At 31.7% G+C, this 23,355-nt stretch overlaps 1 protein-coding gene across 1 annotated transcript; it reads left to right on the forward strand.

Moving 5' to 3' along the window:
- Positions 1 to 2,455: 2,455 nt before the first annotated feature.
- On the forward strand, positions 2,456 to 23,320 carry LOC145557329 (potassium channel AKT2/3-like). Its single transcript, XM_081618522.1, has 11 exons — positions 2,456 to 2,746; positions 5,637 to 5,855; positions 10,571 to 10,729; positions 17,613 to 17,670; positions 17,817 to 18,134; positions 18,249 to 18,488; positions 19,461 to 19,781; positions 20,192 to 20,380; positions 20,649 to 20,724; positions 20,981 to 21,511; positions 23,081 to 23,320. Exons 1-11 carry the CDS (start codon positions 2,517 to 2,519, stop codon positions 23,203 to 23,205), a joined length of 2,466 nt encoding a protein of 821 aa, XP_081474648.1. The 5' UTR covers positions 2,456 to 2,516; the 3' UTR covers positions 23,206 to 23,320.
- Positions 23,321 to 23,355: the final 35 nt, after the last annotated feature.

The following is a 23,355-nucleotide window of genomic DNA, read 5'->3' on the forward strand; positions in this document are numbered from 1 at the left end:
TTCGCTTGTCCCCGAACGTGGGCTGTAAATGGTTCGTTTATCCCCGAACGTTCGCTTGTCCCCGGACGTGGGTTGTAGATGGTCCGCTTGTCCCCGGACGTGGGCTGTAGATGGTTCGTTTGTCCCCAGATGTGGGCTGTAGATGAGACCTGCAAAAATAAATTTGCCAATGGACTCGTATATATTGTGATTGACTTGACCACTGACTTCACCAAGTTTGACTTGATGTGACATGACATGTGTATGACTTGTGAGTGTGTGTGTGTGTGTATATGTGTGTGTGCAGACACAAGCAAACGAAGATGCAAAAGCAAAAAATTTCCGTCAATTTTTGTCATGAGTGGAGGGTACCGACTTTCTCCCGAAAAAGAAAGACGTGAAAAATGAAGTCTTGTTTTCGAACTTCCCTCGATAAAAAATTTTGAAAAAGTTTTTGAACTTCCTCAAAAGAAAAGACATGATAAAAGGGAAGAATTTATAAAATATATTTATTTCAAAAAAAAAAAAATTATGTCGTGCATCGCACGAGGCTTATCTAGTACTTCCTCCGTTCTGTTGATATTGCAACAAGGACGAAATTACGCATCCCAAAACACATTTTATATGCTAAATATCTATAATTGTGTAAAGGTAAAAATTATAAAAACTTGATATTGTGAAAGTATTTTATGAGACAAATCCAACAAGATCCCACTTGACTATATTTGCTTAACGTATAAATCATATAATATGGTCAAACAAGAGTGATGAATAGTGCAAAAAGTCCATTATTGCAATATTAATAGAACGGAGGAAGTACTTCATAATATATTCAGGGTATTTTAATATTAAAAAAAAAATGCAAGTGGAGTATTATTATCAATTTAAATTTTTTGTAAAGTGCGAGAGAATTGAACAAAATAATAAGATATGAGAGTGGAGGCTATTAGGGAATATTTTTTTTTTTTTGAAACACTTTTTTTTTTTAAACACAGCTATTAGGGAATATATACAAACAATAATGAATAGTGTAAGATATTCAGACATGGAGACGGGACATTTATTTTGGAACGACTCGTTTATAAATTAGAAAAAAAAAAAAAAAAAAAAAAAAAAAAAAAAATCTACTGTTAGACTTTTTTTTTTTAGTCACAAGGGCAAGTTACGAGAATCGTTGCAAAGACCCACAAGGACAAGAGATGAAATCAATCTCAAAATCTCTCAAAATCGGGAAAAAAAACTCTAACCACTTAAGTTATCCCTCACTCTTAGTGGAAATTTAAATGTAAGCTCATTAAACTGATTAAGAGAAGAAATGTTGCATACTACCTCCGGTTCATATTATATGCAACTTTGAAATTTTTTATATCTCACAAATAATACCCCAAAGTTGCATATAATACGTTTTGGAGGTAGTATTTGACAAAATACATGACATAATTTTTGAAACTATTTTTCAGATGTAGTGGGGTATATTAGAAACCTCCATCATGCTTACAATTATATGTGGCTATTAATTCTCAATCGAATATACTAGCAGATTAGCTTGCAAGTGTAACAAGATCCGTAACATTAAAGTTTGTGTATAATGACAATAATGTAGATGGAATATGTACTTATGCACATATGAAATTAAAGGCCATTATTTTTTTTATTTTTTTTTAAACCATTAAAGGCCATTAATCATATTATTGGAAAAATTATTTTATTATATATATATATATATTTTATGATAAAAATTATAATTTTAGTTTTATATATAGCATATTTGACCCAATTACTTTTGTCTCTTATGAGTCATATCATTCCAACATTTTAAAAGCCAGGACTACATATTTATTTGAATAAATGTATAAAATATGCCCCTAATTTATAAATTTCAGAACGATTTCCAAAAAAATTGTTGAATTGTAAATTAATTCCCTATTTACGTCGGTTTAAAAACTTATTCCCATAATATTGTCCACTTAGGATTGGAAAAAGGTTTTTTTTTTTTTTTCCCAAAGAACCGCTAACGGTTATAGCGGTTCTATACTTGTTATAAAACCGCTAACGTCGTTGGTCGTTAGCGGTTCCTATATTTAGTTTAAAATTGTGAAGTTTTCTTATACAAGAACAGCTAACGACATTAGCGGTTTTATAAGTATAGAACCGCTATCACCGTTACAGTTCTTCGTAAAATAAATAATAAATAAATAAATAAATAAAATCTACCAAACCTATGTGGACAATATTGTGGGAATAAGTTTTTAAACCAACGCAAATAGGGAATTAATTTACAATTCAACAATTTTTTGGGAAATTTTTTATAAATTTCATTTTAACATATTTAATTATATAATTTAAATTTCTTGATGTAAAAAAAATGTCTAATTTACTCTAGAGTTTTGCCAACCTCTCAAATGATTCAACTTAGCTCTTGCCAAAAAAAAAAACATAAAAAAATAATTAAAAAAAAAAAAAATCATTATTCCTCATTTAAATAGCCCATTCTTTTTTTCTCTCCCTCTACTTCGCTCCCCTTCATCCAACCTAGAATGGATTCAGAGGTTTTCTCATGTTTTCTTTGCACTTCAACTTCCAACACATCAAAATCAGCTGATCAAATTCTAGAAAATAATGAATCTAATAATACATCATCTTTATCTTCAAACACCTTGAGAAGCTTATCAAAAATGGTTCTTCCACCTTTGGGTGTTTCTGGTTATAACCACAATGATGTTGTCTCTAAAGGTTGGATCCTTTCTCCAACTAATTCCAAGTACAGGTAAATTTATTACTCTCTCCGACCCTGTTTCTTTGTCTCATTTGAAATATTCGGTGTTCGTATCATAGCCATTTACAATATAACATCAAACTAATGATTAGTTCATTAGTTGATATATCTGAATACTTGACGCCCAAAACCTCCCTAATTTTTCAGTGGTACAATGAATAATTGACTTAACTTTTTGGGCGTGATAGAATCATCAAGCACTGCGTTATTTATCCTATGTGTCGTGTATATAGGTCTAAGTCTTGAGAGTAGACGGGCTTGATTGTTATCGTGTATTTTTCATTAACTATAAAATTTTAGGGTGGGGGTCAACTCATATAGTTAAAATTTGCGTTTATTAATTAATGTACAAGAATTTTATGTAAAACACATCTCATGATCTGATTATGAATATTGATGTAAATAATCTAAAAGTGGAGTAAGAATATTAAAAAAATTCTATTAAAAATATAAATTCTTTTGAGTCGACATTAGACATATTCACTATTGTCTATTTTTTTTTTTTTTTTGACAGGTAGTATTCATTATTGTCAAACAGTGGAATGTATTATTTTTAAATTCCCAAACTACATTGGTACTTTTACATTAAAAAAACGGAGTATGATTTTATTTATTTATTTTTTTTTTTTACCCGATCCATGTTATTTGACTACTAATAGTTTTTATATTGTTGACACATAAATAATAAATTTAATATGGGAAAATGATTTTCTTTTCCATCAATGCAAATTCAAACTTTCAACCAAACAAAAAATTTGGAAATTTAATGATTATTGTAATCAATTTACTTTTTTTTTTTATTTTAATTCCTGCTAACATTTCCCCTCAAAAAAAAATATTCATAATTCATGATTGTGGATCTTAATGGAGAAAAATTCGAGGTTTGATTACATATTTATGTACTCCATATTATCGTATTACTCCCTCCGTCCCAAAAAGAACGACCCATTTGGGTTGATTACGCGGGTATTAAGGAAGTTAAGTAAAAAGAACTAAAAGTATATTGGAAAGATAAATTTACATGGGGTTTGTAAAAAAAATAGAGAGAGAAAGTAATAAAATAACATGGAAAATGAAATTTTTATATGGGGAAGCTAATTTTGCACAAATATTGTTGCAAATTGGTGGTGTTTTAATGCAAATGGGTCATTCTTTTTGGGACAAAATTTTGGCCAAATGGGTCATTCTTTTTGAGACGGAGGGGGTAACTTTTACTATGGAGTAAAAATTTTCAATAAAAACAATCGAAAATATTCTATATACAATGTTTTTTTTTTTTTTTTTTTTTTTTTTTTTTTTTTTTTTTTTGTCTATTCAAAAAAAAATTGTTATTTTTTTTTGACAAAACTATATACAATGTAATTATTACCACGTAGAGTGCTCGTTTGCATGCAAGAGGCACAGGGTTCGATCCTGCGTCTCCACATAATTTATTTGCACCAAAAAAAATTAAAAAAGTATAACGACCACAGAAAACATAATGGTCCCTAAAGTATGAATAATAATCTGAAGCAAAGGGACGTCCCTAGCTAGGTACTTAGTTTCCCCACGTCCGCTGGTATAGAAGATGATACTTATCTTAAGTACCAACCCACTTTTGTTTGTCCATTACTTAACTTTTATTATTCTTCTTTGCATTTTTATGTATACGTCGCTTTAGATTTGTCACGTTACAAATATTTTTATTCCATCTTTTGGCATTATAAAAGATAATAAAATGGTATAAATTAATTTTTTGAAGTTCATTTTTTGGATACAATTTTAAAGCATTTTTTGTCTGATTTCTTACGACGATATTTTATGTAACGAAACATATTAATCATTAACTTAGAAACGGAAATTTTTGAGTCATTTAAGATATGTGACTTCCCTAATCATATCACATGGTTTCCTTGCTTTAGACCTATTTTTGGTGATCTAATTTTTACTATATTGAGTTCTAACGCACTAAATAACAATAATGTAGCTTCCAAATCCTAGAATCTTAAACTAGATAAATATTTCATGCAATTATTTGAAAGCTATAATGCAAATTTAAATAGTTTTGCATGCACTATTTTTTTACCCTATTGATTCAAAATTACAACAATACCATATCCCACCACCCATACTAGGTAGCTAGCTTAGCTAGACCACAATATAACTCCTACTTAATACTCACCTCAACTCACATATTGTGCGCCCACAATAATCTACCTTTTCATTGCATCCATATAATCAATGTTGCAAGTATCACTTTATTCTGTAAAAGGAAGTTTTTTTTTTTTTTTTTCTTAAAATTAGCAAAAAATTATATACTTTTGTTGTTTTTATATACTTACAACAACCTTTGTTACACTGATTAAAAAAGGTATATGGTTTAATTAACCTATACAATTTAACCCATAACAAGCAGAAAATTCTATGATAGTCATTCTTTCTTTTTTTTTTTTTTTTTTTTTTTTTTTTTTTTTTTTTTACAATAGCAAAGATAGTCATTCTTATAATGACTAGTTTTATACTAATTTTTTATTGGCTAATTTTTAGTTTATTATGTCAAAATTAATTGTAAATGTATTTTCTTATTTTTAAAATTAAATTTTTTTTCTATATTTTCATAATTAATTTATAAATTATTTTTTAATTTCAGTAACAATAAAAGCTGAATTTTGTTAATTATTTAGGAAAATTATAAACGAATTCAAAAATTTATAAATGAATTTTGAAAATTAGATACATGATTTATAATTAATTTTGACCTTAAAAGTAAATCAAAATAAGCCAATAAAATGTTAGTATAATAGTAGTCATTTTAAAGATGAATTCCACATAATCTGCAACTTGTTTTAATTAAATTTTCTGTTTATCTAGTATAATATTTTCCGTAAATTGATGAATGCAGATGTTGGGAGACATTGATGGTTGGATTAGTAGCATACTCAGCATGGGTATACCCGTTTGAGGTAGCATTCATGAAGGCGTATCCAAAGAGAGAACTTTTTGTTACTGACAACATCGTCAATGTGTTTTTCGCCATCGACATTATTTTGACATTCTTTGTTGCTTATTTTGATTCTAGAACTCAGCTTCTTGTTTATAACTCCAAAAAGATTGCTAAAAGGTTTGTCTACTTTCTTATCTTTCTATTTTTTTCCTTCGTTTTTTTAAGTTTACAGATTTTAATTTGTTACACACACATAGTTCTGTCTTAATTCACCTTTGTTATCCTACAATTTAGGTAAAATCGGTATAAACCACCTTTTTTGTCTAACTTTTTTAACTTTTTTTTAAAAAAAACATTTTTTTATTTACTAAACCACTTTTAAATACCTAAATTTTTTATTGCACCACCCCTATTTCAAATCTAACAGATTGCATTTCAACCATCCACTTCCAAATCATCAACCACGGCAAAACCTTCCCTTCCACCTCAACCATCACTTCAATTACCACAATTTAGGGTTTGAGAATAAACAAATACTACAATTTAATTTTTGTAGCAAAATTAGGTTTGGTTTTTTAAAGCTTTACTCAATTTAGTCATGCATTTATATAGAGGGAAGGGTCGTCAAATGTTTTTGGGGGTGAAAAAATACATGATCTTAGGAGCAAAAGGCACAAGTTGTGGGCCCCTTTGACGTCCCAATTAAATTTTTCGTCAAAATTTGAAATAGGAGTGGTGCAATCAATAATTTTAGTACTTTAAAAGTGGTTTAGTAAATAAAAAAGCATAAAAGGTGGTTTTTTCAAAACAGTTGGACAAAAAGTTGGTTTATATCAATTTTGCCTACAATTTATTTATATTTCTACTTTTCCTCTACTTGATCTCTACCTTATTTTTTTACACTCAGCCAATTTTTTATTTGCACAAATATATGTAGAAAGAATTACAAGTGTACACTCCCTTTGTTTCATAATATTCTTAACATATATCATATATGGTATATATACTTGTAAGAATTAAGGTAAAATGGACAAATTAAGTATGTAAAAAAAAAATGAATAAAATAAGAAAAAATACGTGTAAGGTAAATGTAAGAAAAAAAAAATACTCCGTAATGAATAAAGATAAAGACAGTACAATTGGAAATGTGTGAATGTCGTTGGGTATGACAGTACGTATGAGCCTAAAGGGATAAGTTAAAAAGATATTGTCAAATAAAATAAAGTAAATACTACTTTCCACTTTATAATTAACATATCAGTTCTACAAATTTTCTAATTTTTAATTAAGGTTAAGTTGCTAAATGTTCGTAACACTTTCATTCCATTTTGGTTTGTTTTAAAGTTTTTTTTTTAACGTGTGTTGTGTGTGATTGACCAAATCATGTGCTGGTTGTAAAAGAACAAATTAATTCTTAGGCCCTGTTTGATTCACCTTAAAAAAATAATATTAAGTAAAAATAATTTCAGTTTAGTAAAAATAAGTTCAATTCAGTAAAATTAATTTCAGTTCAGTAAAAATAATTTCAGTTTAATAAAAATAAGTTCAGTTCAGTAAAATTCAGTTTTCTTAAAGAAGAATTTTAATAGAAAATCAGTAAAAATAATTTCAGTTCAGTAAAAATAATTTAAGTTCAGTAAAAATAATTTCAGTTCAGTAAAAATAAGTTCAGTTCAGTAAAAATAATTTCAGTTCAGTAAAAATAATTTCAGTTCAGCAAAATTAAGGTGAATCAAACAGGGCCTTATAATAATGACCAAGTTTATAATATTGATTGAGTAACCCTTATAATATTAACGAAGTAACCTCTTTTTATAACTGATCAGATCACACAATGTAGCCAGCCACATCATATAAAAAGTTAGTGAAAATTAAAACACCTTGTCTTTGTTTTATGGTTGGCAAATCTAATTTACTACTCTAACCTTTTATCCCGCAATATATACATCCTTTCATTCACATTATCAGCTCGTTTTGTGCATAGCTGACCACAACGTGTAACCACTTATTAAAAAAAATAAAGTAGCCCCTATAACACTGACTAAGTAACCCATGAAATATTGACCGAGTAACCCCTATTACACTATACAACACTGCGGAAAAAATGAGAATAGACAACACTTAAGATTGCATGCAACACTTACAGAAATGTTACTCTTAATAATCTAGCGCAATAATATTTATTTGTTACCTTGAATTTAAAAAACAAAAAAATAAAATAAAAAATAAATAAATAAAATGTTGCTCTAGACTATATAAGGCAACAGTCGCTTAAAGTGTTATTTTTTTTTTTTGTCTAAGACAATAAACATAACAATTGTTCCATGAAAAGATAACAATAAACAGTCGCTTAAAGTGTTACCCTTTTCTTGTCTAAGACAACAAACATAAGAATTGTTCCATGAAAAGATAACAATAACAAAAATATTATTTGAAAATGTAACATTAATATCGATCTATGTTGTCATCTATAAACAAGCAAGTTTGGTGGAGTTGGTGGGGAACTCACATTATGACTTTGAGGTCACATGTTTGAGTCCTACCAACTACTAAATGTTTGGGAGTAGCAACATTTAGAATCATTTTTAAGTTGTCTCTTTAGATGGTAACATTTAGATACAAGACAACACTTTTTTTATATTAGACAATGGTTTTGCACTGTTACCTTTACTTTATTTTGTTGTAGTGAAAGTAGCCCCTTTAACACTTACCAAGTAACCCCTATAATGGTTGGCCACACGACTGACCACACTGTGTGGTCAGCCACATATAAGACTTTGTGTTACAAGTCGTGTGCTCAACTACATATAAGACTTTGTGTAACACTATATTCTCTCACTTTATTCTTTTAGTTACATTTTTCCATTCTTTATCTTAATTTGACCACTTTTACATCAACTCACCACTTAAACACACTCTCGATCTCCCATTCTCGTAATTGTTTTTTGCAACTAATAAATATTATGGAGTAAGATACAAATATAAGTAGAATTGGAGGTAAGGTACTACTTGATTAAATAAATTAACGAAAAATTATCACTAATATTATTGACGTTAACTCTACGTATGTATTAAAATTACCATGTTTGTTACCTGTCACGACATAAATAAAAACAAATTTGTTAAAATTATGCCACGCAAAAATGTGATTCATCTCCTTCTAAACAGTTTTAAGTTTGAATGCTACTATATTTAATTTGTACGTCTCTTGTATAAGACCAAATACATACCTAACTTTGTAAGGATCTAGCTCTTCTATTCGATTTTTCTACGTCGAATTGAAGTTATTTTCATTTAATTTACTTTATCTAACATTATTTTGCCTAAAAAAATAAGATTATCTAGAATTATGGCCTATATAATGAAAATACATTTTCAATAATTGGCGTAAGATTGTCTTTTGCATGGGATGAAAATGATTGATTTTGCACATATAGGGTGGGGTAGATAAACATGAAGGTCGGCAGAACTTATTATTACGTGTCTTCTCAAACTTCCTTCTTTTATACACTCCCAAAACTTGATTAATATATTAATTAAATTGAAATAATAAAGAGTAATAAATGCGATTGATATTAATAAAAGGGGACTCATTGCTTAAAGATGAAGGTGATTTTCATTACTACGGACCTGTTTTGATTCACTGAGCTGAATATAAATGAGCTGTACTGAATTGTTTATGAGAGAAAAAAAATTAGGAACTGAACTGAACTGAAACTAAGATGAAGGGAACATGTTCCGTACGACATCCATTTTCAAATGATGTAATCATTTATTATAGTGTCAATTAAAATGATTAAATTTAATCATGAATTCATGCTAACATGTAATAAAAAAAAAAAAAAAAGTGATCATCTTGACTTATATTTTTTAAATAGTATTTTTTTATTATTATTTTTGATACTTTGAAATTGGAGATATGGAGGCTTACAAAAAGTGAAAAAGTGTAATGAAAAGAGTTTATGAAATGGTAATTGACTAAATTCCGTAAATATCAAAACTAAGCTAGATTTTGGCGTGTGCAATAATGCCCGACTTGTCGAATTGTATGAAACAAATCAAGACAAAATATGTTATTTTTCAATAATTATTTTACTTTTTTTTTTGGGGATATCAATAATTATATACTTTTTTTGTAAGAATAATTAAGAGTAGCGTAGCAACCTTTACTATTTATATTGACCTGAATATAAAAGAATTAATCATTAAAAAAAATAAAAATAAAAAACCCTCTTATAACCTTATAATATCACAATATGTCTTTTATTCCAACATTAAAATCTTAATTTTAATCTTATTATTTTTTAGGAAAATGATATACATAGCACTTAGGGCTACATATAAGCATTAAAAATACTCTTGAAAATTGTTTAAATTTAGAAAAACATGACAAATTCACACTAATTACACTGATCTACGCGTGTTTTTGTCATGAATTCCTAATTTTATACAATTTTCAAGAGTGTTTTTAATGCTTATATATAGCCCTAAGGGCTATGTATAGCATTACCCTTTTTTTTTATTATAACAATAATAGTGTCTCTAATATTAATGGTACAGGTCCATATAAGAGTTTTTATAGATTATAGAAAATCAAGGTGAACGCTTAGATATATTTATAATACAATTTAGAAATTTTTTTGTATATATCTGATGTACAGTAATTTATTGTATATCAAGGGTCATTTTTGTTGAATTTAGGGTAACTTTTATCCTTAAAGATTAAATAACTTTTATTATATCAGAGTAATTTTCATTCATTATACGCTAACTTTTTAAGGTAACTTTGAATTCGATTTTTTTTGAAAAATTTGTCTACAATTTATATATTTTTTATGAGAAAAGTATTACAAGAAAAGGCCTAAAGAAAAAGTTTAATTGAATGTCTGTAGGTATGTATCGACATGGTTGATAATGGACGTGGCATCAACAATACCATATGAAGCATTAGCTTTGATGTTTACTGGCAAATACAAATTCAGCCTTTCTTATTCTCTCTTAGGATTGTTTCGTTTTTGGCGACTCCGACGAGTTAAGCAATTCTTCACCAGGTATCTTACTCACTCTGTGTACCTTTATTTATATGGCGGACCTTGGTGTAAATGCACCTGATCAAATACGACAACTTTTATTTAAACCAAACTTACCTTTACTTATATATAACGGACCTTGGTGTAATGCACCCGATCAATTACAACAACTTTTATTTAACCAAACTTATGCGGCTAATTAGCCAAATTGGGGATCTTTTACAAAAATGGCTAATTTGACAAATATATTCACCAAAACGGCTAATTCAAAATTTTAATTCCCAAACTAGCTAATTTTATTGATTTGAAAAGATATTACAGTATTAATTTTTATATTCCTTTGAACCAATTCAGTTCACTTTATGTTTTTTTTTTTTTTTATTTAAAAAGAATTAATTTTTTTTATTTAAATTTTGGTTTTATTTAAATTCTAATGTCATAGTTTAAAATATCTCATTAATTTGAACAATAACAATCAACATAATATACATGTTGCAATTCTCAATTTTTAAAAAAAGTCACACAAAATAAACAACCACTCAAAATATCTATATTAGCCGACATTAACAAAGAGTATACAATTAATAGACATGAAAATGATGAACAATACTTTAAAATCCCTTATCGTCGTATAAATTTGCAGTAGTCTTGATAGAACAATACTACTTGAAATTCTAAAAAAAAAATTGATTGATATGATCAAGATGAAAAATTAGGGCTTTTTTTATTTTATTTTATTTTATTGAAATTAGGGTTCTGTGAGTCTGCAACTGTTTACGTTCTTCATAGTTTTGTGAACTATAAAAATCTTTAAGGAAATAAAAAATAAAAAAATAAAAATTAAAAGAAAATTTAAAAAAAAAAAAGGAAAGAAAGTGAATAGAACCGGTTCAAAGGAAATAAGAAATAGATAAATTTCTTCCAAGTTAATAAATTCAGGGATCTTTCATAAAAAAAACTTAATAAATTAGCTAGTTTGGGAATTAAATTTGATAATTAGCCGTTTTGGTAAATACTTTTGTCAAAGTAGCCGTTTTGGTAAAAGATCCCCAAATTGGTATAAAACTTAGCACCTTTGTGACATATTAGTATAAAAGTTATCGCCGGCGACAAATTGGTATAAAAGTTAGCAAGTTGTGACAGATTGACATAAAAATAAGTCACCGATGACGTATTGGTATAAAAGTTACCATGTGATGACATATTGGTATAAAAGTTTAATAGTGATGACATTTAACCCTCTTTCTTCTTAGAATAATAAGCGTATAATGTACAAAAGATAATTCTTATTTGTTGTAGCTTAAATATATTGATTTCCTTTACCCTTTTTTTTTTTTTTTTGCTTTAAATATTTATTTTTGGAAACTATTAAAAGCCCCCCAAAAAGTTAAAGAATAGAAAAAAAGGAATATATAGAGAAATATTCTAGATTATGCAGAAGAATTAATCAAGAAAAATTACAAGATCAAACTCTTTTTTTTTTTTTTTTTTTTTTTTAGGGAAGACGTTAGCAGGAATTTTATTCCAAATCCAGATCCGCAAGAGCTAAAATGCTTTGCGGAAAATTACCCTAACATACAAATTCATCATTACCACGGGTATCCCATCGAGCAACTAGATGGGCAACCGTGTTTCCTGCTCTACGTACATGAGAAATATTAAAGACATGAAAGGACTTGGCAAGACGATCTACATCATCATAGACCAGCCAAATAGGAGAAAGACCAGTTTTTGCCTGTTTGATATTGTTAACTACACGCTCAGCATCGCACTCGACCCATATGTGTTGAACACCTAAACGCTTGGCCACTTGACAACCGAACCTTACAACAGATGCCTCCGCCATTTCCACATCCCAATTGGCAGGGGTTTTTGACAGCAGCCCAAAGTATCTTGCCCTCCCCATTCCTAGCAACCACCCCCAATCCACCACTAACATTCGAACCAATGTGGGCATCAACATTAATTTTGATAAAATCATTAGGGGGGCGTATCCATCTTCTTACAGCAGCAGCACGGGGCAGCAGCACCATACGAAGGAAGCCTGCAGCAATAAAGTCAGCATCAAGCGTAGCATTGTCATGTACCCTCTTATTCCTGCAGAACCACATAGCCCATGCAATTGTTAATATGTTCAGTAGCTTCCTCCTGTCCACCTTTTCAGATATCCAAAGCAGCCACTTGGCGAATCTGCAATTATAGAGTCAAGCTCATACTTTCTCCATAATTTGTGTATCACCCTACAATAAAAAATAACATGGCCTATAGACTCGACCTCTAATCCGCATCCCCCACACACCTCATCAGGAGCCATGTGCCTTCTATGCAATTCTTTCTTGACTGCCATACTCTCTTTGCAAGCGTTCCAAACAAAGTGTCCTAGTTTGGGTGGACCACCAACATTCCAAGCAATACGCCAAACCCTTTGATCAATGTAGTTACCTGCTATGTTACCAGAAAGAGCCACGCCCAATTTCCCAAGCCAATAAGTCGTTCTAACACTAAATATACCATTCTTTGTATGACCCCAATACCTCATATCATTTGGCAAATTAGTTGATAGAGGAATCTGAAGAATGAGTGCACTAACCTCATTGGGAAAAATCTGTTGGATTACATCCCTCTTCCATTCACCACATTGCTGGTCTATCAAATCTGCAACACAAAGATCAGGATCGAAATCAACACCATGAGCAGGGATAATATCGCCAGGGATCCACGAATCAAGCCACACACGAATATCTTTTCCATTCCCTATTTTCCACTTTATCCCCTCAATTAGCAGAGAATTCCCCCCCCCCCATAAACTCCTCCAAGAATAACTAGGGTCATACCCTCGGTATGCTTCAAGGATAGAGCTATGTTTGAAGTATCGAGCCTTGAGAATAGCATGGAGCAAAGGATTCGGGGAGGTATACAATCTCCACATTTGTTTGGCTAACAAAGCTAGATTTAAAACCTTGAGATCACGGAAACCAAGACCTCCTTGGGATTTCGGTTTACACATAGAGTCCCAACTATGCCAATGCATCTTCCTAGAAGTTTCCGAGGAACCCCACCAAAATCGGGCTAATAGAGCATGGATCTCATCAATCAAAGTCTCCGGAATTCTAAAGATACTCATCATATAAGTCGGGATCGCCTAAGCAACGACCTTGATTAGAATTTTCTTCCCTGGTCTAGATAGAAGCTTTTCCTTCCACCCTTGAATTTTCCACCAAATTCTCTCTTTTAAGATGGCAAAAATAGCTTTCTTAGATTTACCAATAATCGTTGGTAAACCTAAATATTTTTCATGTCTCTCTACTTCCCTCACCCCAAAATACCAACAATCTCAACCCGACGAGAATCACTCACATTTTTGCTAAATACGACATCTGCTTTTGTTAGATTGACACTTTGACTGGATGCTCTTTCATATCTGCTGATAATGCCAGCTATCACCGAGCACTCACTAACAGTAGCTTTAGCAAAAAGAAGGCTATCATTGGCAAAAAATAAATGTGACACTCTGGGGGCATCCCTACAAATTCTCGCTCTATGAATCAGTCTATCATTAGCCGCTTTCGACAATAGAGTCGAAAAGGTGTCAACCACAATGAGAAAAAGGTACGGAGATATCGCATCCCCCTGGCAAAGGCCCCTAGAAGGTGAAGGAGTTGTGTCTTCGATAACTGCAATTACTAGATAAATCAAGGATCACTATTATGGAGATAATAAGTTCGTTCTCTTGGGTCATCATCATCTGTTGCTAGACTATGAGAGATGATCTTTGAACTAGTCAAATAGTCCAAAGCCCGCTAGAATGGATCCTATGAGGCCACACACAAGGGTATTGGGTTAAGCAAGTTAGAGGCCCATTAATGGGCCTCATGAGCATTTAACTAATCATGAAATGAATTGGGCTAGCATAGTTAAATTGGAATTAGGTTTTGGGCTTTTGACATGGGCTCTTATTTAGAGATGAGATCTATAAATAAGATCCATGCCTAGGGTTTCTAGCAAGCAGTCATAATTCACACACAGTAGATTTTGACATCAAGACAACCAATCCCAAAGACCCTAATTCCTCTCTCTAACTCACGGCTATCTATCTCTTCCCCTCGTCCGTACGGCCGGCCACCCTTGGTGGCGCGTGTGGTGGTTCGTTGCTCGCTCTTCTCCGTATAAGGCCAATTGAAGGGTTCAATTGCAACTAACTAGCATTAGTGGAGGTCTTAATCTGTGCCCGTGGACCAAGTAGAGGAATCACGCTTGAGGTTCTTTATTTCCCATTGTTCTTGCTCGATCGCACGTGGAATCACGCTTCAAAGGTACAATTATATGTTCTGTATGTGTTATGCATTAGATCTTGGGATTAGGTATTGTATGAATATGATTCATGTTTATTTCCGTTGCGTAGTACCTATAATGTCCTACGTACATAAGGTACAACCGACCCAGAAATTTTCCCATTTATTTTGAAAGCAAACGAGACACTTGAAAGGCAATCCAAAATTCTCCGAACCCACCCATCACAAAAACCCATCTTCATCATAACTCTTTCCAGAAAGCTCCATTCCATCCTATCATAAGCTTTGCTCATATCAAGCTTCAGAGCAACTGTGCCATCCTTTCCTTCACCCCCTCTCTTCATGGCGTGGAAAATTTCAAAAGCAACTAAAGCATTATCCGTGATTTACCTTTTCGGAACAAAAGCACTCTGATGGATTGAAATAATATTTTCCAAAAAAGGTTTTAGCTTATTTGACATGACTTTTGAGATTATTTTGTAAACAACGTTGCAACAACTAATAGGTCTGAATTTCATAATGCGTTTAGGGTCATCACAATTCGGAATAAGAACCACACAAGATCAAACTCTTTGATTAAATACTTTAAGATTATATCGAGCTTTTTTGTTCCAAATATTCAATTTTATATAATATATATTTTCTCCCAACTTCATAAGTATCACAACTTATTACATGACAATTTTCACTTTTGAGACACTAAATTATAAAAAATTCTCTTTCCATTCATTTTTTGAGATTTTTTTTGAACTCACGATTTTTTTGTTATAAAATGAGAATTAACAACAAATTTATTATTTTTTTTTAAAAAAAAAACTCATTCGGCAAGAAAAGAAGGGTGAAATGTCACATCTTGTTAATTTTTATACCAGTTTGTAGCAATTTGATAACTTTTATACTAATATGTCGCCGCTGGCTAACTTTTATACCAATTTGTCACAAATTGCTAACTTTTATACCAATATGTCACCGGCGATAACTTTTATCCAATATGTCACAAGGGTGCTAACTTTTATACCAATTTGGCTAATTGGCCAAACTTATGCTAGATCGATTTTTTAAAAGCTGGTTTTTGACAAATTGACAATGACATAGATAACTACTTGTACTAGATAAGTTGAGAGTTGCTGATGGTTAATGTAAAGGTTTAGGGCCTGTTCTGATTTAGTGAACTGAACTGAGCTGAACTATATTTTAATCTGTGGTTGACATTTTATATTTTAAAGGCTTGAATTATAGAAAAAGAATCAAAGACAGATATCAGTGGCGGATCTAGAAATTTATAATTAGGGGTCCAAAATAAACTTTCAACTTAATCATCCCAATGTACGGAGTACAAAATAATACATTGTCAAAGACGTATCACCAAAAATTACAAATCGTTTTTAATAACACAAAACAAATAATAGGGTTTGTACTCATGAAAAAGATCCATGATTATTTATAAGGGAAAACAAAACAACACATAATTTAAAAGAAATTACAATTGTTCTTGTCGATTTTAATTTCTTGAAAGCGCAATATTTGTCTCTATGAAAGAAACCAAACAATCGTTTAAAAATGATCATCTATATTTTATTTATTTATTTATTTAAGAGCAAATGATCATCTATATTATTTCGTAACTTATAAAAATGATCTTTCTGGTTTCTACCTTGCGGTTGCCACAAGAAAATTATCACCAACTTGATGAGCAAATAAACTTGTTGGTGCACTTGAATATTTGATACTTCTTTGTTTCAGACTTTGAGGTGGAAAGAGAAATTAGAAAATTATATGGATGTTTGAGACTTTAAGTTGGAGAAAGAAAATTAGAAAGTGGTAAAATAGGTTTTGTGAAATTAAAAAAATTTCATTTCTTTCCCCTAATTGCTCACATATCATGTGAGTGATCAAGATTTGAAAATAAATAAATAAATAAATAAATAGTTGTCATATCTTCACGTGAAGAAGCAGGAAGTAAAGAAGTAGGTGTGTTTGTTAGCTTATGAGGTAAAGATATTTGGAATGGATGTCCAAAGTTTTGGTTTTTTATTTTTGAAAACTAACTTGGGCCTAAGGATTTGTTTTATTTATTTTTTTCACAAAATGGGGATGCAGGTGCTCCCTGTGTGGGCTTAATAGGTCCGCCATTGCAGAATATGAAGGAGCTGGAAGAAATGACGAGCAACTAACTTGATTGATGTGCATATAAGTTGGATTTGAATCATATTCCTCTGTTTTATATCAGTACTAGAATTAAGCCAAATATCAATGGCCAAAATCTCCTAAATTGAGAATGAATATTCTCTATAAGTAAAAGTAGAAAACACTATCGATATCACAAAATGATTTTAAGTACGAAGAACAATATGAAATGGAGGGAGTAATGTTCTTAAGATGTACTCCATAGATGCTAAAATAACCTCATGTTTTTTATAAATAAATAATACAAAGTACACCGTATTCATTTTTTTTTATCCCAAGGAATGTATACTTCTTATAATACCTTCTAACAATTGACCAAGTATTATTATTTTTTTCTCTAATTACAATAAAATAATAAATTTTTTTTTTATAACAATAAAATAACTAATTTGCTAGTAAATTTTTTTTTCTAATTATTATTGTAGGCTTGAGAAAGATATCAGATTCAGCTACTTTTGGGTCCGATGTGCTAGGCTTCTATTTGTAAGTAAAAGCATCCTAGCTACATCATGTCAATGCTGGTTCATATTTGTTTTGAAAGAAAACATATTTAATTTTTAGAAAAAAAAAAAAAAAAAAAAATACATTCAATTTTTTTTTTTTTTTCTAATATATACATGTTTGTGTAGGTGACGTTGTTTTTAGTACACTGCGCCGGATGTCTATACTACTTGCTAGCAGATCGATACCCTCACGAGGGGAAGACATGGATAGGAGCAATGAATCCAAACTTCAGGGAAACAAGCCTTTGGGTTCGTTACATTTCCGCCATTTACTGGTCAATCACCACTATGACCACAGTTGGGTACGGTGACTTGCATGCCAATAACACCATTGAAATGATTTTTATCATCTTTTATATGCTCTTTAACTTAAGCCTCACTGCCTATCTCATTGGTAATATGACCAACTTAGTTGTTGAAGGAACACGTCGTACCATGGAATTCGTAAGTCCATCACTTTATTCAACCGTACTATCGATCATATCGAGTAATACGAGTACATAATATAGTTTGTGAATGACTTGTGACTTGGTGTTAGTGTTTTGTAACTGCGTGCAGAGAAGTAGCATAGAAGCAGCATCAAGCTTCGTAGGAAGAAACCGGCTACCAACAAGGTTGAAGGAACAAATATTAGGGTATATGTGCTTGAGATTCAAGGCTGAAAATTTGAATCAATTCCAACTAATTGAACAACTCCCAAACTCCATCTATAAGAGCATTTGCCAGCATTTGTTCCTCCCAACTGTTGAAAATGTCTACCTGTTTCGTGGTGTCTCAAGGAAAACTCTCCTACAACTGGTATGTATAGAGGCCTTGTTGAACTCTTGCATTTTTGTTTTTCATTTTCATCTTTTAAACGGTAGAGTATTAAGTATAGACATTTATTTGGTAATTTACAATGTTTCTTGAGTTACTTTACATTGAACCATTAGCACCAAGTTTAGCAAAGCTCATCCTTAATCTTGGTATTTAAATAAAAAAATTAAAAAAAAAAAAAAAAGGATGTGTGCAAATATGTATTTGGCATAAATTTTCGCATTTGAATTTGGGTTTAGTATATACTATACACAAGATCTATATCTTGTATGTTATGCTCTTCTTGTAACTTTGCGGATAGCTCCTTATAAATTCATATTAGCCGAACTCAAATTATTTTGGGACTAGGACTTTGTTGTTGTTCTATATGTATACTTGTTTCGCACTGTCCTAAGGAAAACTCCGCTTTTTCTCTTTTGTTCTTCTTTATCATTTTTAAGGGTGTAGATAGTATCAATGATAAACCTTTACTTGGTATTCCCTTCGTTTTTTAAATGCATCACTTTCTTAAATTGGCCGTTTTTTTATTTGAATTTGGGTGAGTATATACAAGATCCATATTAACAAAATATACGTTTTGATTCTTCTCAAAACACAAATATATATATATATATATATATATACACTTTTTGATAATAATCTAAAAAATTTGACCATATGTATGCTTCAAATAAGGTAGCAAGAACAAAGGCAAAGTACTTGCCTCCAAGAGAAGACTATAGAATATACAAGATCTATATATTGATATGCTCTTTTTCCTTTACGAGCAGCTTCTCATGACAATTCATGTTAGCCAATTCATATCATTAAATCATTTTGGGACTAAGGTTTTGTTGTTGTTGTTATTGTTATTGCTGTTGTTGTATCTACAGTATGTTAAGTATACTTTTAAAGACTTAATTCATAGTCCAAATAATCTAAAAATTTGACCATATGTATGCTTCAAAAAACAAGGTAGCAAGAACAAAGGCAGAGTACTTACCTCCAAGAGAAGACATAATAATACAAAACGAAGCAGCAGATGACATATACATTATAGTATCTGGAGAAGTGGAGATGATAGATTATGAAAGTGATCAGAAAGAGATTGTCGTCGGAAGTTTACAAGCCGGAGATATGTTTGGAGAGGTTGCTGCTATTTGCTCTACTCCACAAGCCTTCACTTTTCGTACGAAAACACTTGCACAACTTCTCAGATTAAAAACTTCTAATCTTATTGAAGCAATGAAGATTAGGCAGGAAGATAATATTGTTATGGTTAACAACTTTCTTCAGGTTAGTATCACTTCCGTACTTGTACTCCATCCATTGTTTTTAGTAGAAGTGAATGGGCGGGCAGGGTCAGCCGAGGTAAAAAAAAAAAAAAGCAGCCCAATCCTCAGGCCGAACCAAGCTTTGGGACGAACTATATGTGCCCATACTTGCCCAAACTAGCTGGGCAATGAGGGCTTTTCGGGCCGGGTCAAAAAAAATTAACTAAAATTGTAGAAAATTGATTTTCAAAGTCCATCCAACTTTTTTTTTTAAAATCGTGACTGGGCCAATTTTGGGCTGGAAAAAACTGCCCAAAACCCGCTTATAATCGGGCCGGGCTCAACTTGATCAGGCTTAGTCTTTAGTTAGCTTACGCAGTATGGTGAGTTTATTAACATGTACGTTTGTGCTTGATTCCGTAATCTTGACAGCATAATAGGAAGCTTAACATTTTGAGAGTGGGAGAATGGTTGATTGAGAATGCAGAAAGAGATGGTGAATTAGTCAAAGCATTGATTTTATTGAATGTTTCTGCTGCTGGAAATAGCATTTTTCTTGACAAGCTTCTCAATGCAAACTTTGATCCGAACGTTTGCGACTCTCATGGAAGAACCCCATTGGTATTGTTTAAGTCCTTCATTTTTAGGCTTCAAACATTATTTGGTTTCATTTCATCTTTTTGAAGTTCAAAGTAAAGAGATTGTTTCCTCTATTTTTTTTAAGTAGGTATAAAACAACACTTTCACATGTTATTTGATGAAATGATTAAAGAAAATAAACGAACAAATTAATTTGAATAAGTTTAATTATAAACTTACTCTTTCCTCTTATGTTGATTAGTGGTAAATTTATTTTGATTTTAACTTGTCATCACTTTGATTTACTTAGCATGAAGCAGCTTCAAGGGGACATGAAGAATGTGTTGTTGTGCTTCTAAACCATGGATGCAATGTACTTTTACAAGGTATATACAAGTACTTTGGACTGTTTAGTTACATGGACAGATATTACGCATTAAAAGTTCTCTCGTAAGGAGGTATCCTAGTGTTTTTTTTTCTTACCCCTTGAAAAAAAGAAGTTACAGATATACGTGTACATTAGATATGGTGTCGGCTGTTAATTTAAAATCTTGGATCCGACTGGCTTTATTAATTTCGTATCACACGATTTATTACTAGGAACCAAGTTGGTATCATCTAACATATCATGAATTTTTACAGATGTCAATGGCAACACAGCTTTATGGGATGCTATAACTTCCAAACACTACAAGATATTCCAACTGCTATACAATTACGCTACTATTTCTGATCCACATGTAGCAGGCGATCTTCTCACCGCAGCAACTGAACGCAACGAAATCAAAGTGATCAAGGATATGTTACAATGTGGATTAAACCCGGACTCAAAGAATCTTCATGGCTTAAGAGCTCTTCAGGTTTCCTTAGCAACTAATCATCTTGAAGTAGCTAAGGTACTAATAGCCCATGGTGCAAAAACTAGTGACCTTAATGGTCACACATTTTCTTCGATTTTCGCCGCTGGTGATCAATATGTGCTACATAACAAGATGCAAAAAATTAATCCTGAATATAAAGAAGTAAACTTAGTGAATAGGCAGAATGACCAGTTTTGTGCAAGGATAAATTTATACAAGGGGCATCCAATTATAAGCAGCACATTTGACAGATTTGCAACTGGAAGGCTTATTAAATTGCCAAGTTCTTTTGAGGAACTCAAAAGAATTGCAGGTATGGTTTCTAGCTTAATATTCTATTCCCTTTTGTTAGAAAAATATTATTAATTGGTTATTTTCACCATTAACTTATTAATATATTTGAATTCTAGTTAGTAATAAAGCTAAAATTATACCAAATAATGTAAATGTCAACTACCTGGTTAAAGTCTTGTAGGTGGTATTCAAGACATGAAATTAAATCATGTCTATATCATTGTCTTTATGATACTCCCTCCGTGAACAAAAATGGATTGCTAAACACCGCCAACAAAAATGATCATCACTGCCAACATTTGGTGTGAATGGACAATCATACCCTTACTACTTCACCATCCCTTCATCCTTCCGGCAACCCACAACCCCTTCCAACCGGCGATCACAACCCCTTTTGATCGACGACCCACCACACCCCCCTCTATGACAACCCACCACCTTCCCTGGTCGGCGTGAAGGTGGTGGTTTTTTTTTTTTTTTTTAGGCAACCGTGGTAACCGGAGCCCAAAACCGGTTACCACGCATGGTAACCGATTTTGGGCTCCGGTTACCGTGCATCTTAATCGATTCTATGGTAATCGGAGCCCAAAACCGGTTACCATGCACGGTAACCGGTTTTGGGCTCCGGTAACCATGCATGGTAACCGATTTTGGGCTCCGGTTACCGTGCATCTTAATCGATTCTATGGTAATCGGAGCCCAAAACCGGTTACCATGCACGGTAACCGGTTTTGGGCTCCGGTAACCATGCACGGTAACCGATTTTGGGCTCCGTTTACCATACTTGGTAATTGATTTTGGGCTTTGGTTACCGCGATTGCCTGAAAATCTGAAATTAAAAAAAAAAAAAAAAAAAAGGAGGGAAGGTGGTGGATCGCTAGTGCGGTGGTGATAGTCGCCGGTCAGTGTGGTGTGGGTGGTGGTACGGTGGTGTTAGTCGTCAATTAGGGTGGTGGTGTCAAGGTGTTAGTGATTGATGGCAAGAGGGAAGATAGTAGTGAAGTACTAAGGACACGATTGTCCATTCACACTAAATGTTGTCGATTTCGATAATTTTGGATGGCGGTATTATTACATTCCTATTTCTATCATTTATTCCTCACATAATAGAGAGAAGCAGGAATGTAATTTAAGGACGGAGGGAGTACATCTTTTTTTACATAGAGTAATTTTATAGTAGAAAAAATAATAATAGTTGCAAAATTTAATGTTAGCGCCAATATAAGGTCCAGAGAAAATTAATGAAAAATCAAGAAATGCATACATATAATAGAGGTAACTAAGCGAAATTGGATAAATAAGTGTTTTTTTTTTTTTTTTTTTTTTTTTTTTTTTTTTAAATATTGAAATTAAAGTAGTGTAGCGTAACAAAAAGGGTACCTTTGCAATTCTTGTATTTCCTTTAATCTGATATATGAAAAAGATGATTTAAATATGAAAAAGATGTGTGTAATTTATTCAGTTCTTCATTGGATCAAATAATACTTATTGGTCTTTGATCATTGTGTATGACTTCCTTCTTTTGATACAAGTTTTTTTTACATTATTGATTGTATTTAGTGATTTGATTTTGCTGTACGATTGACAGGGCAAAAGTTCGAAGTTAATGCAGACAACATAACAATTGTAAATGAAGAAGGGGCAGAGATTGATTCCATTCAAGTAATTAGAGACAATGATAAATTATATGTAATTGAAATTGTAATTTCATGACACAATTGTGTGTTACAAGAATTAAAGATACATCAATGATCGAAAAGTGAAATATGTTAAACTTAAGGAAATATGTTAAACTTAAGGAAATATGGAGAAAACAGTTTCGCCTTTGCATATATATATATATATTAGGAAACCTAACTTGCC

This window comes from Chenopodium album, chromosome 1 (genome assembly GCF_948465745.1).
Source record: "Chenopodium album chromosome 1, dcCheAlbu1.1, whole genome shotgun sequence".
Taxonomy (NCBI): domain Eukaryota; kingdom Viridiplantae; phylum Streptophyta; class Magnoliopsida; order Caryophyllales; family Amaranthaceae; genus Chenopodium; species Chenopodium album.

Bases quoted from the DNA above. Each gene is read 5' to 3' on its own strand.
- LOC145557329 (XM_081618522.1), top strand. From the start codon at position 2,517: ATGGATTCAGAGGTTTTCTCATGTTTTCTTTGCACTTCAACTTCCAAC. The intron at 2,747-5,636 runs GTAAATTTATTA...TGATGAATGCAG, and splicing joins CCAACTAATTCCAAGTACAG to ATGTTGGGAGACATTGATGG. The intron at 18,489-19,460 runs GTATGTATAGAG...TCAAAAAACAAG, and splicing joins GGAAAACTCTCCTACAACTG to GTAGCAAGAACAAAGGCAGA.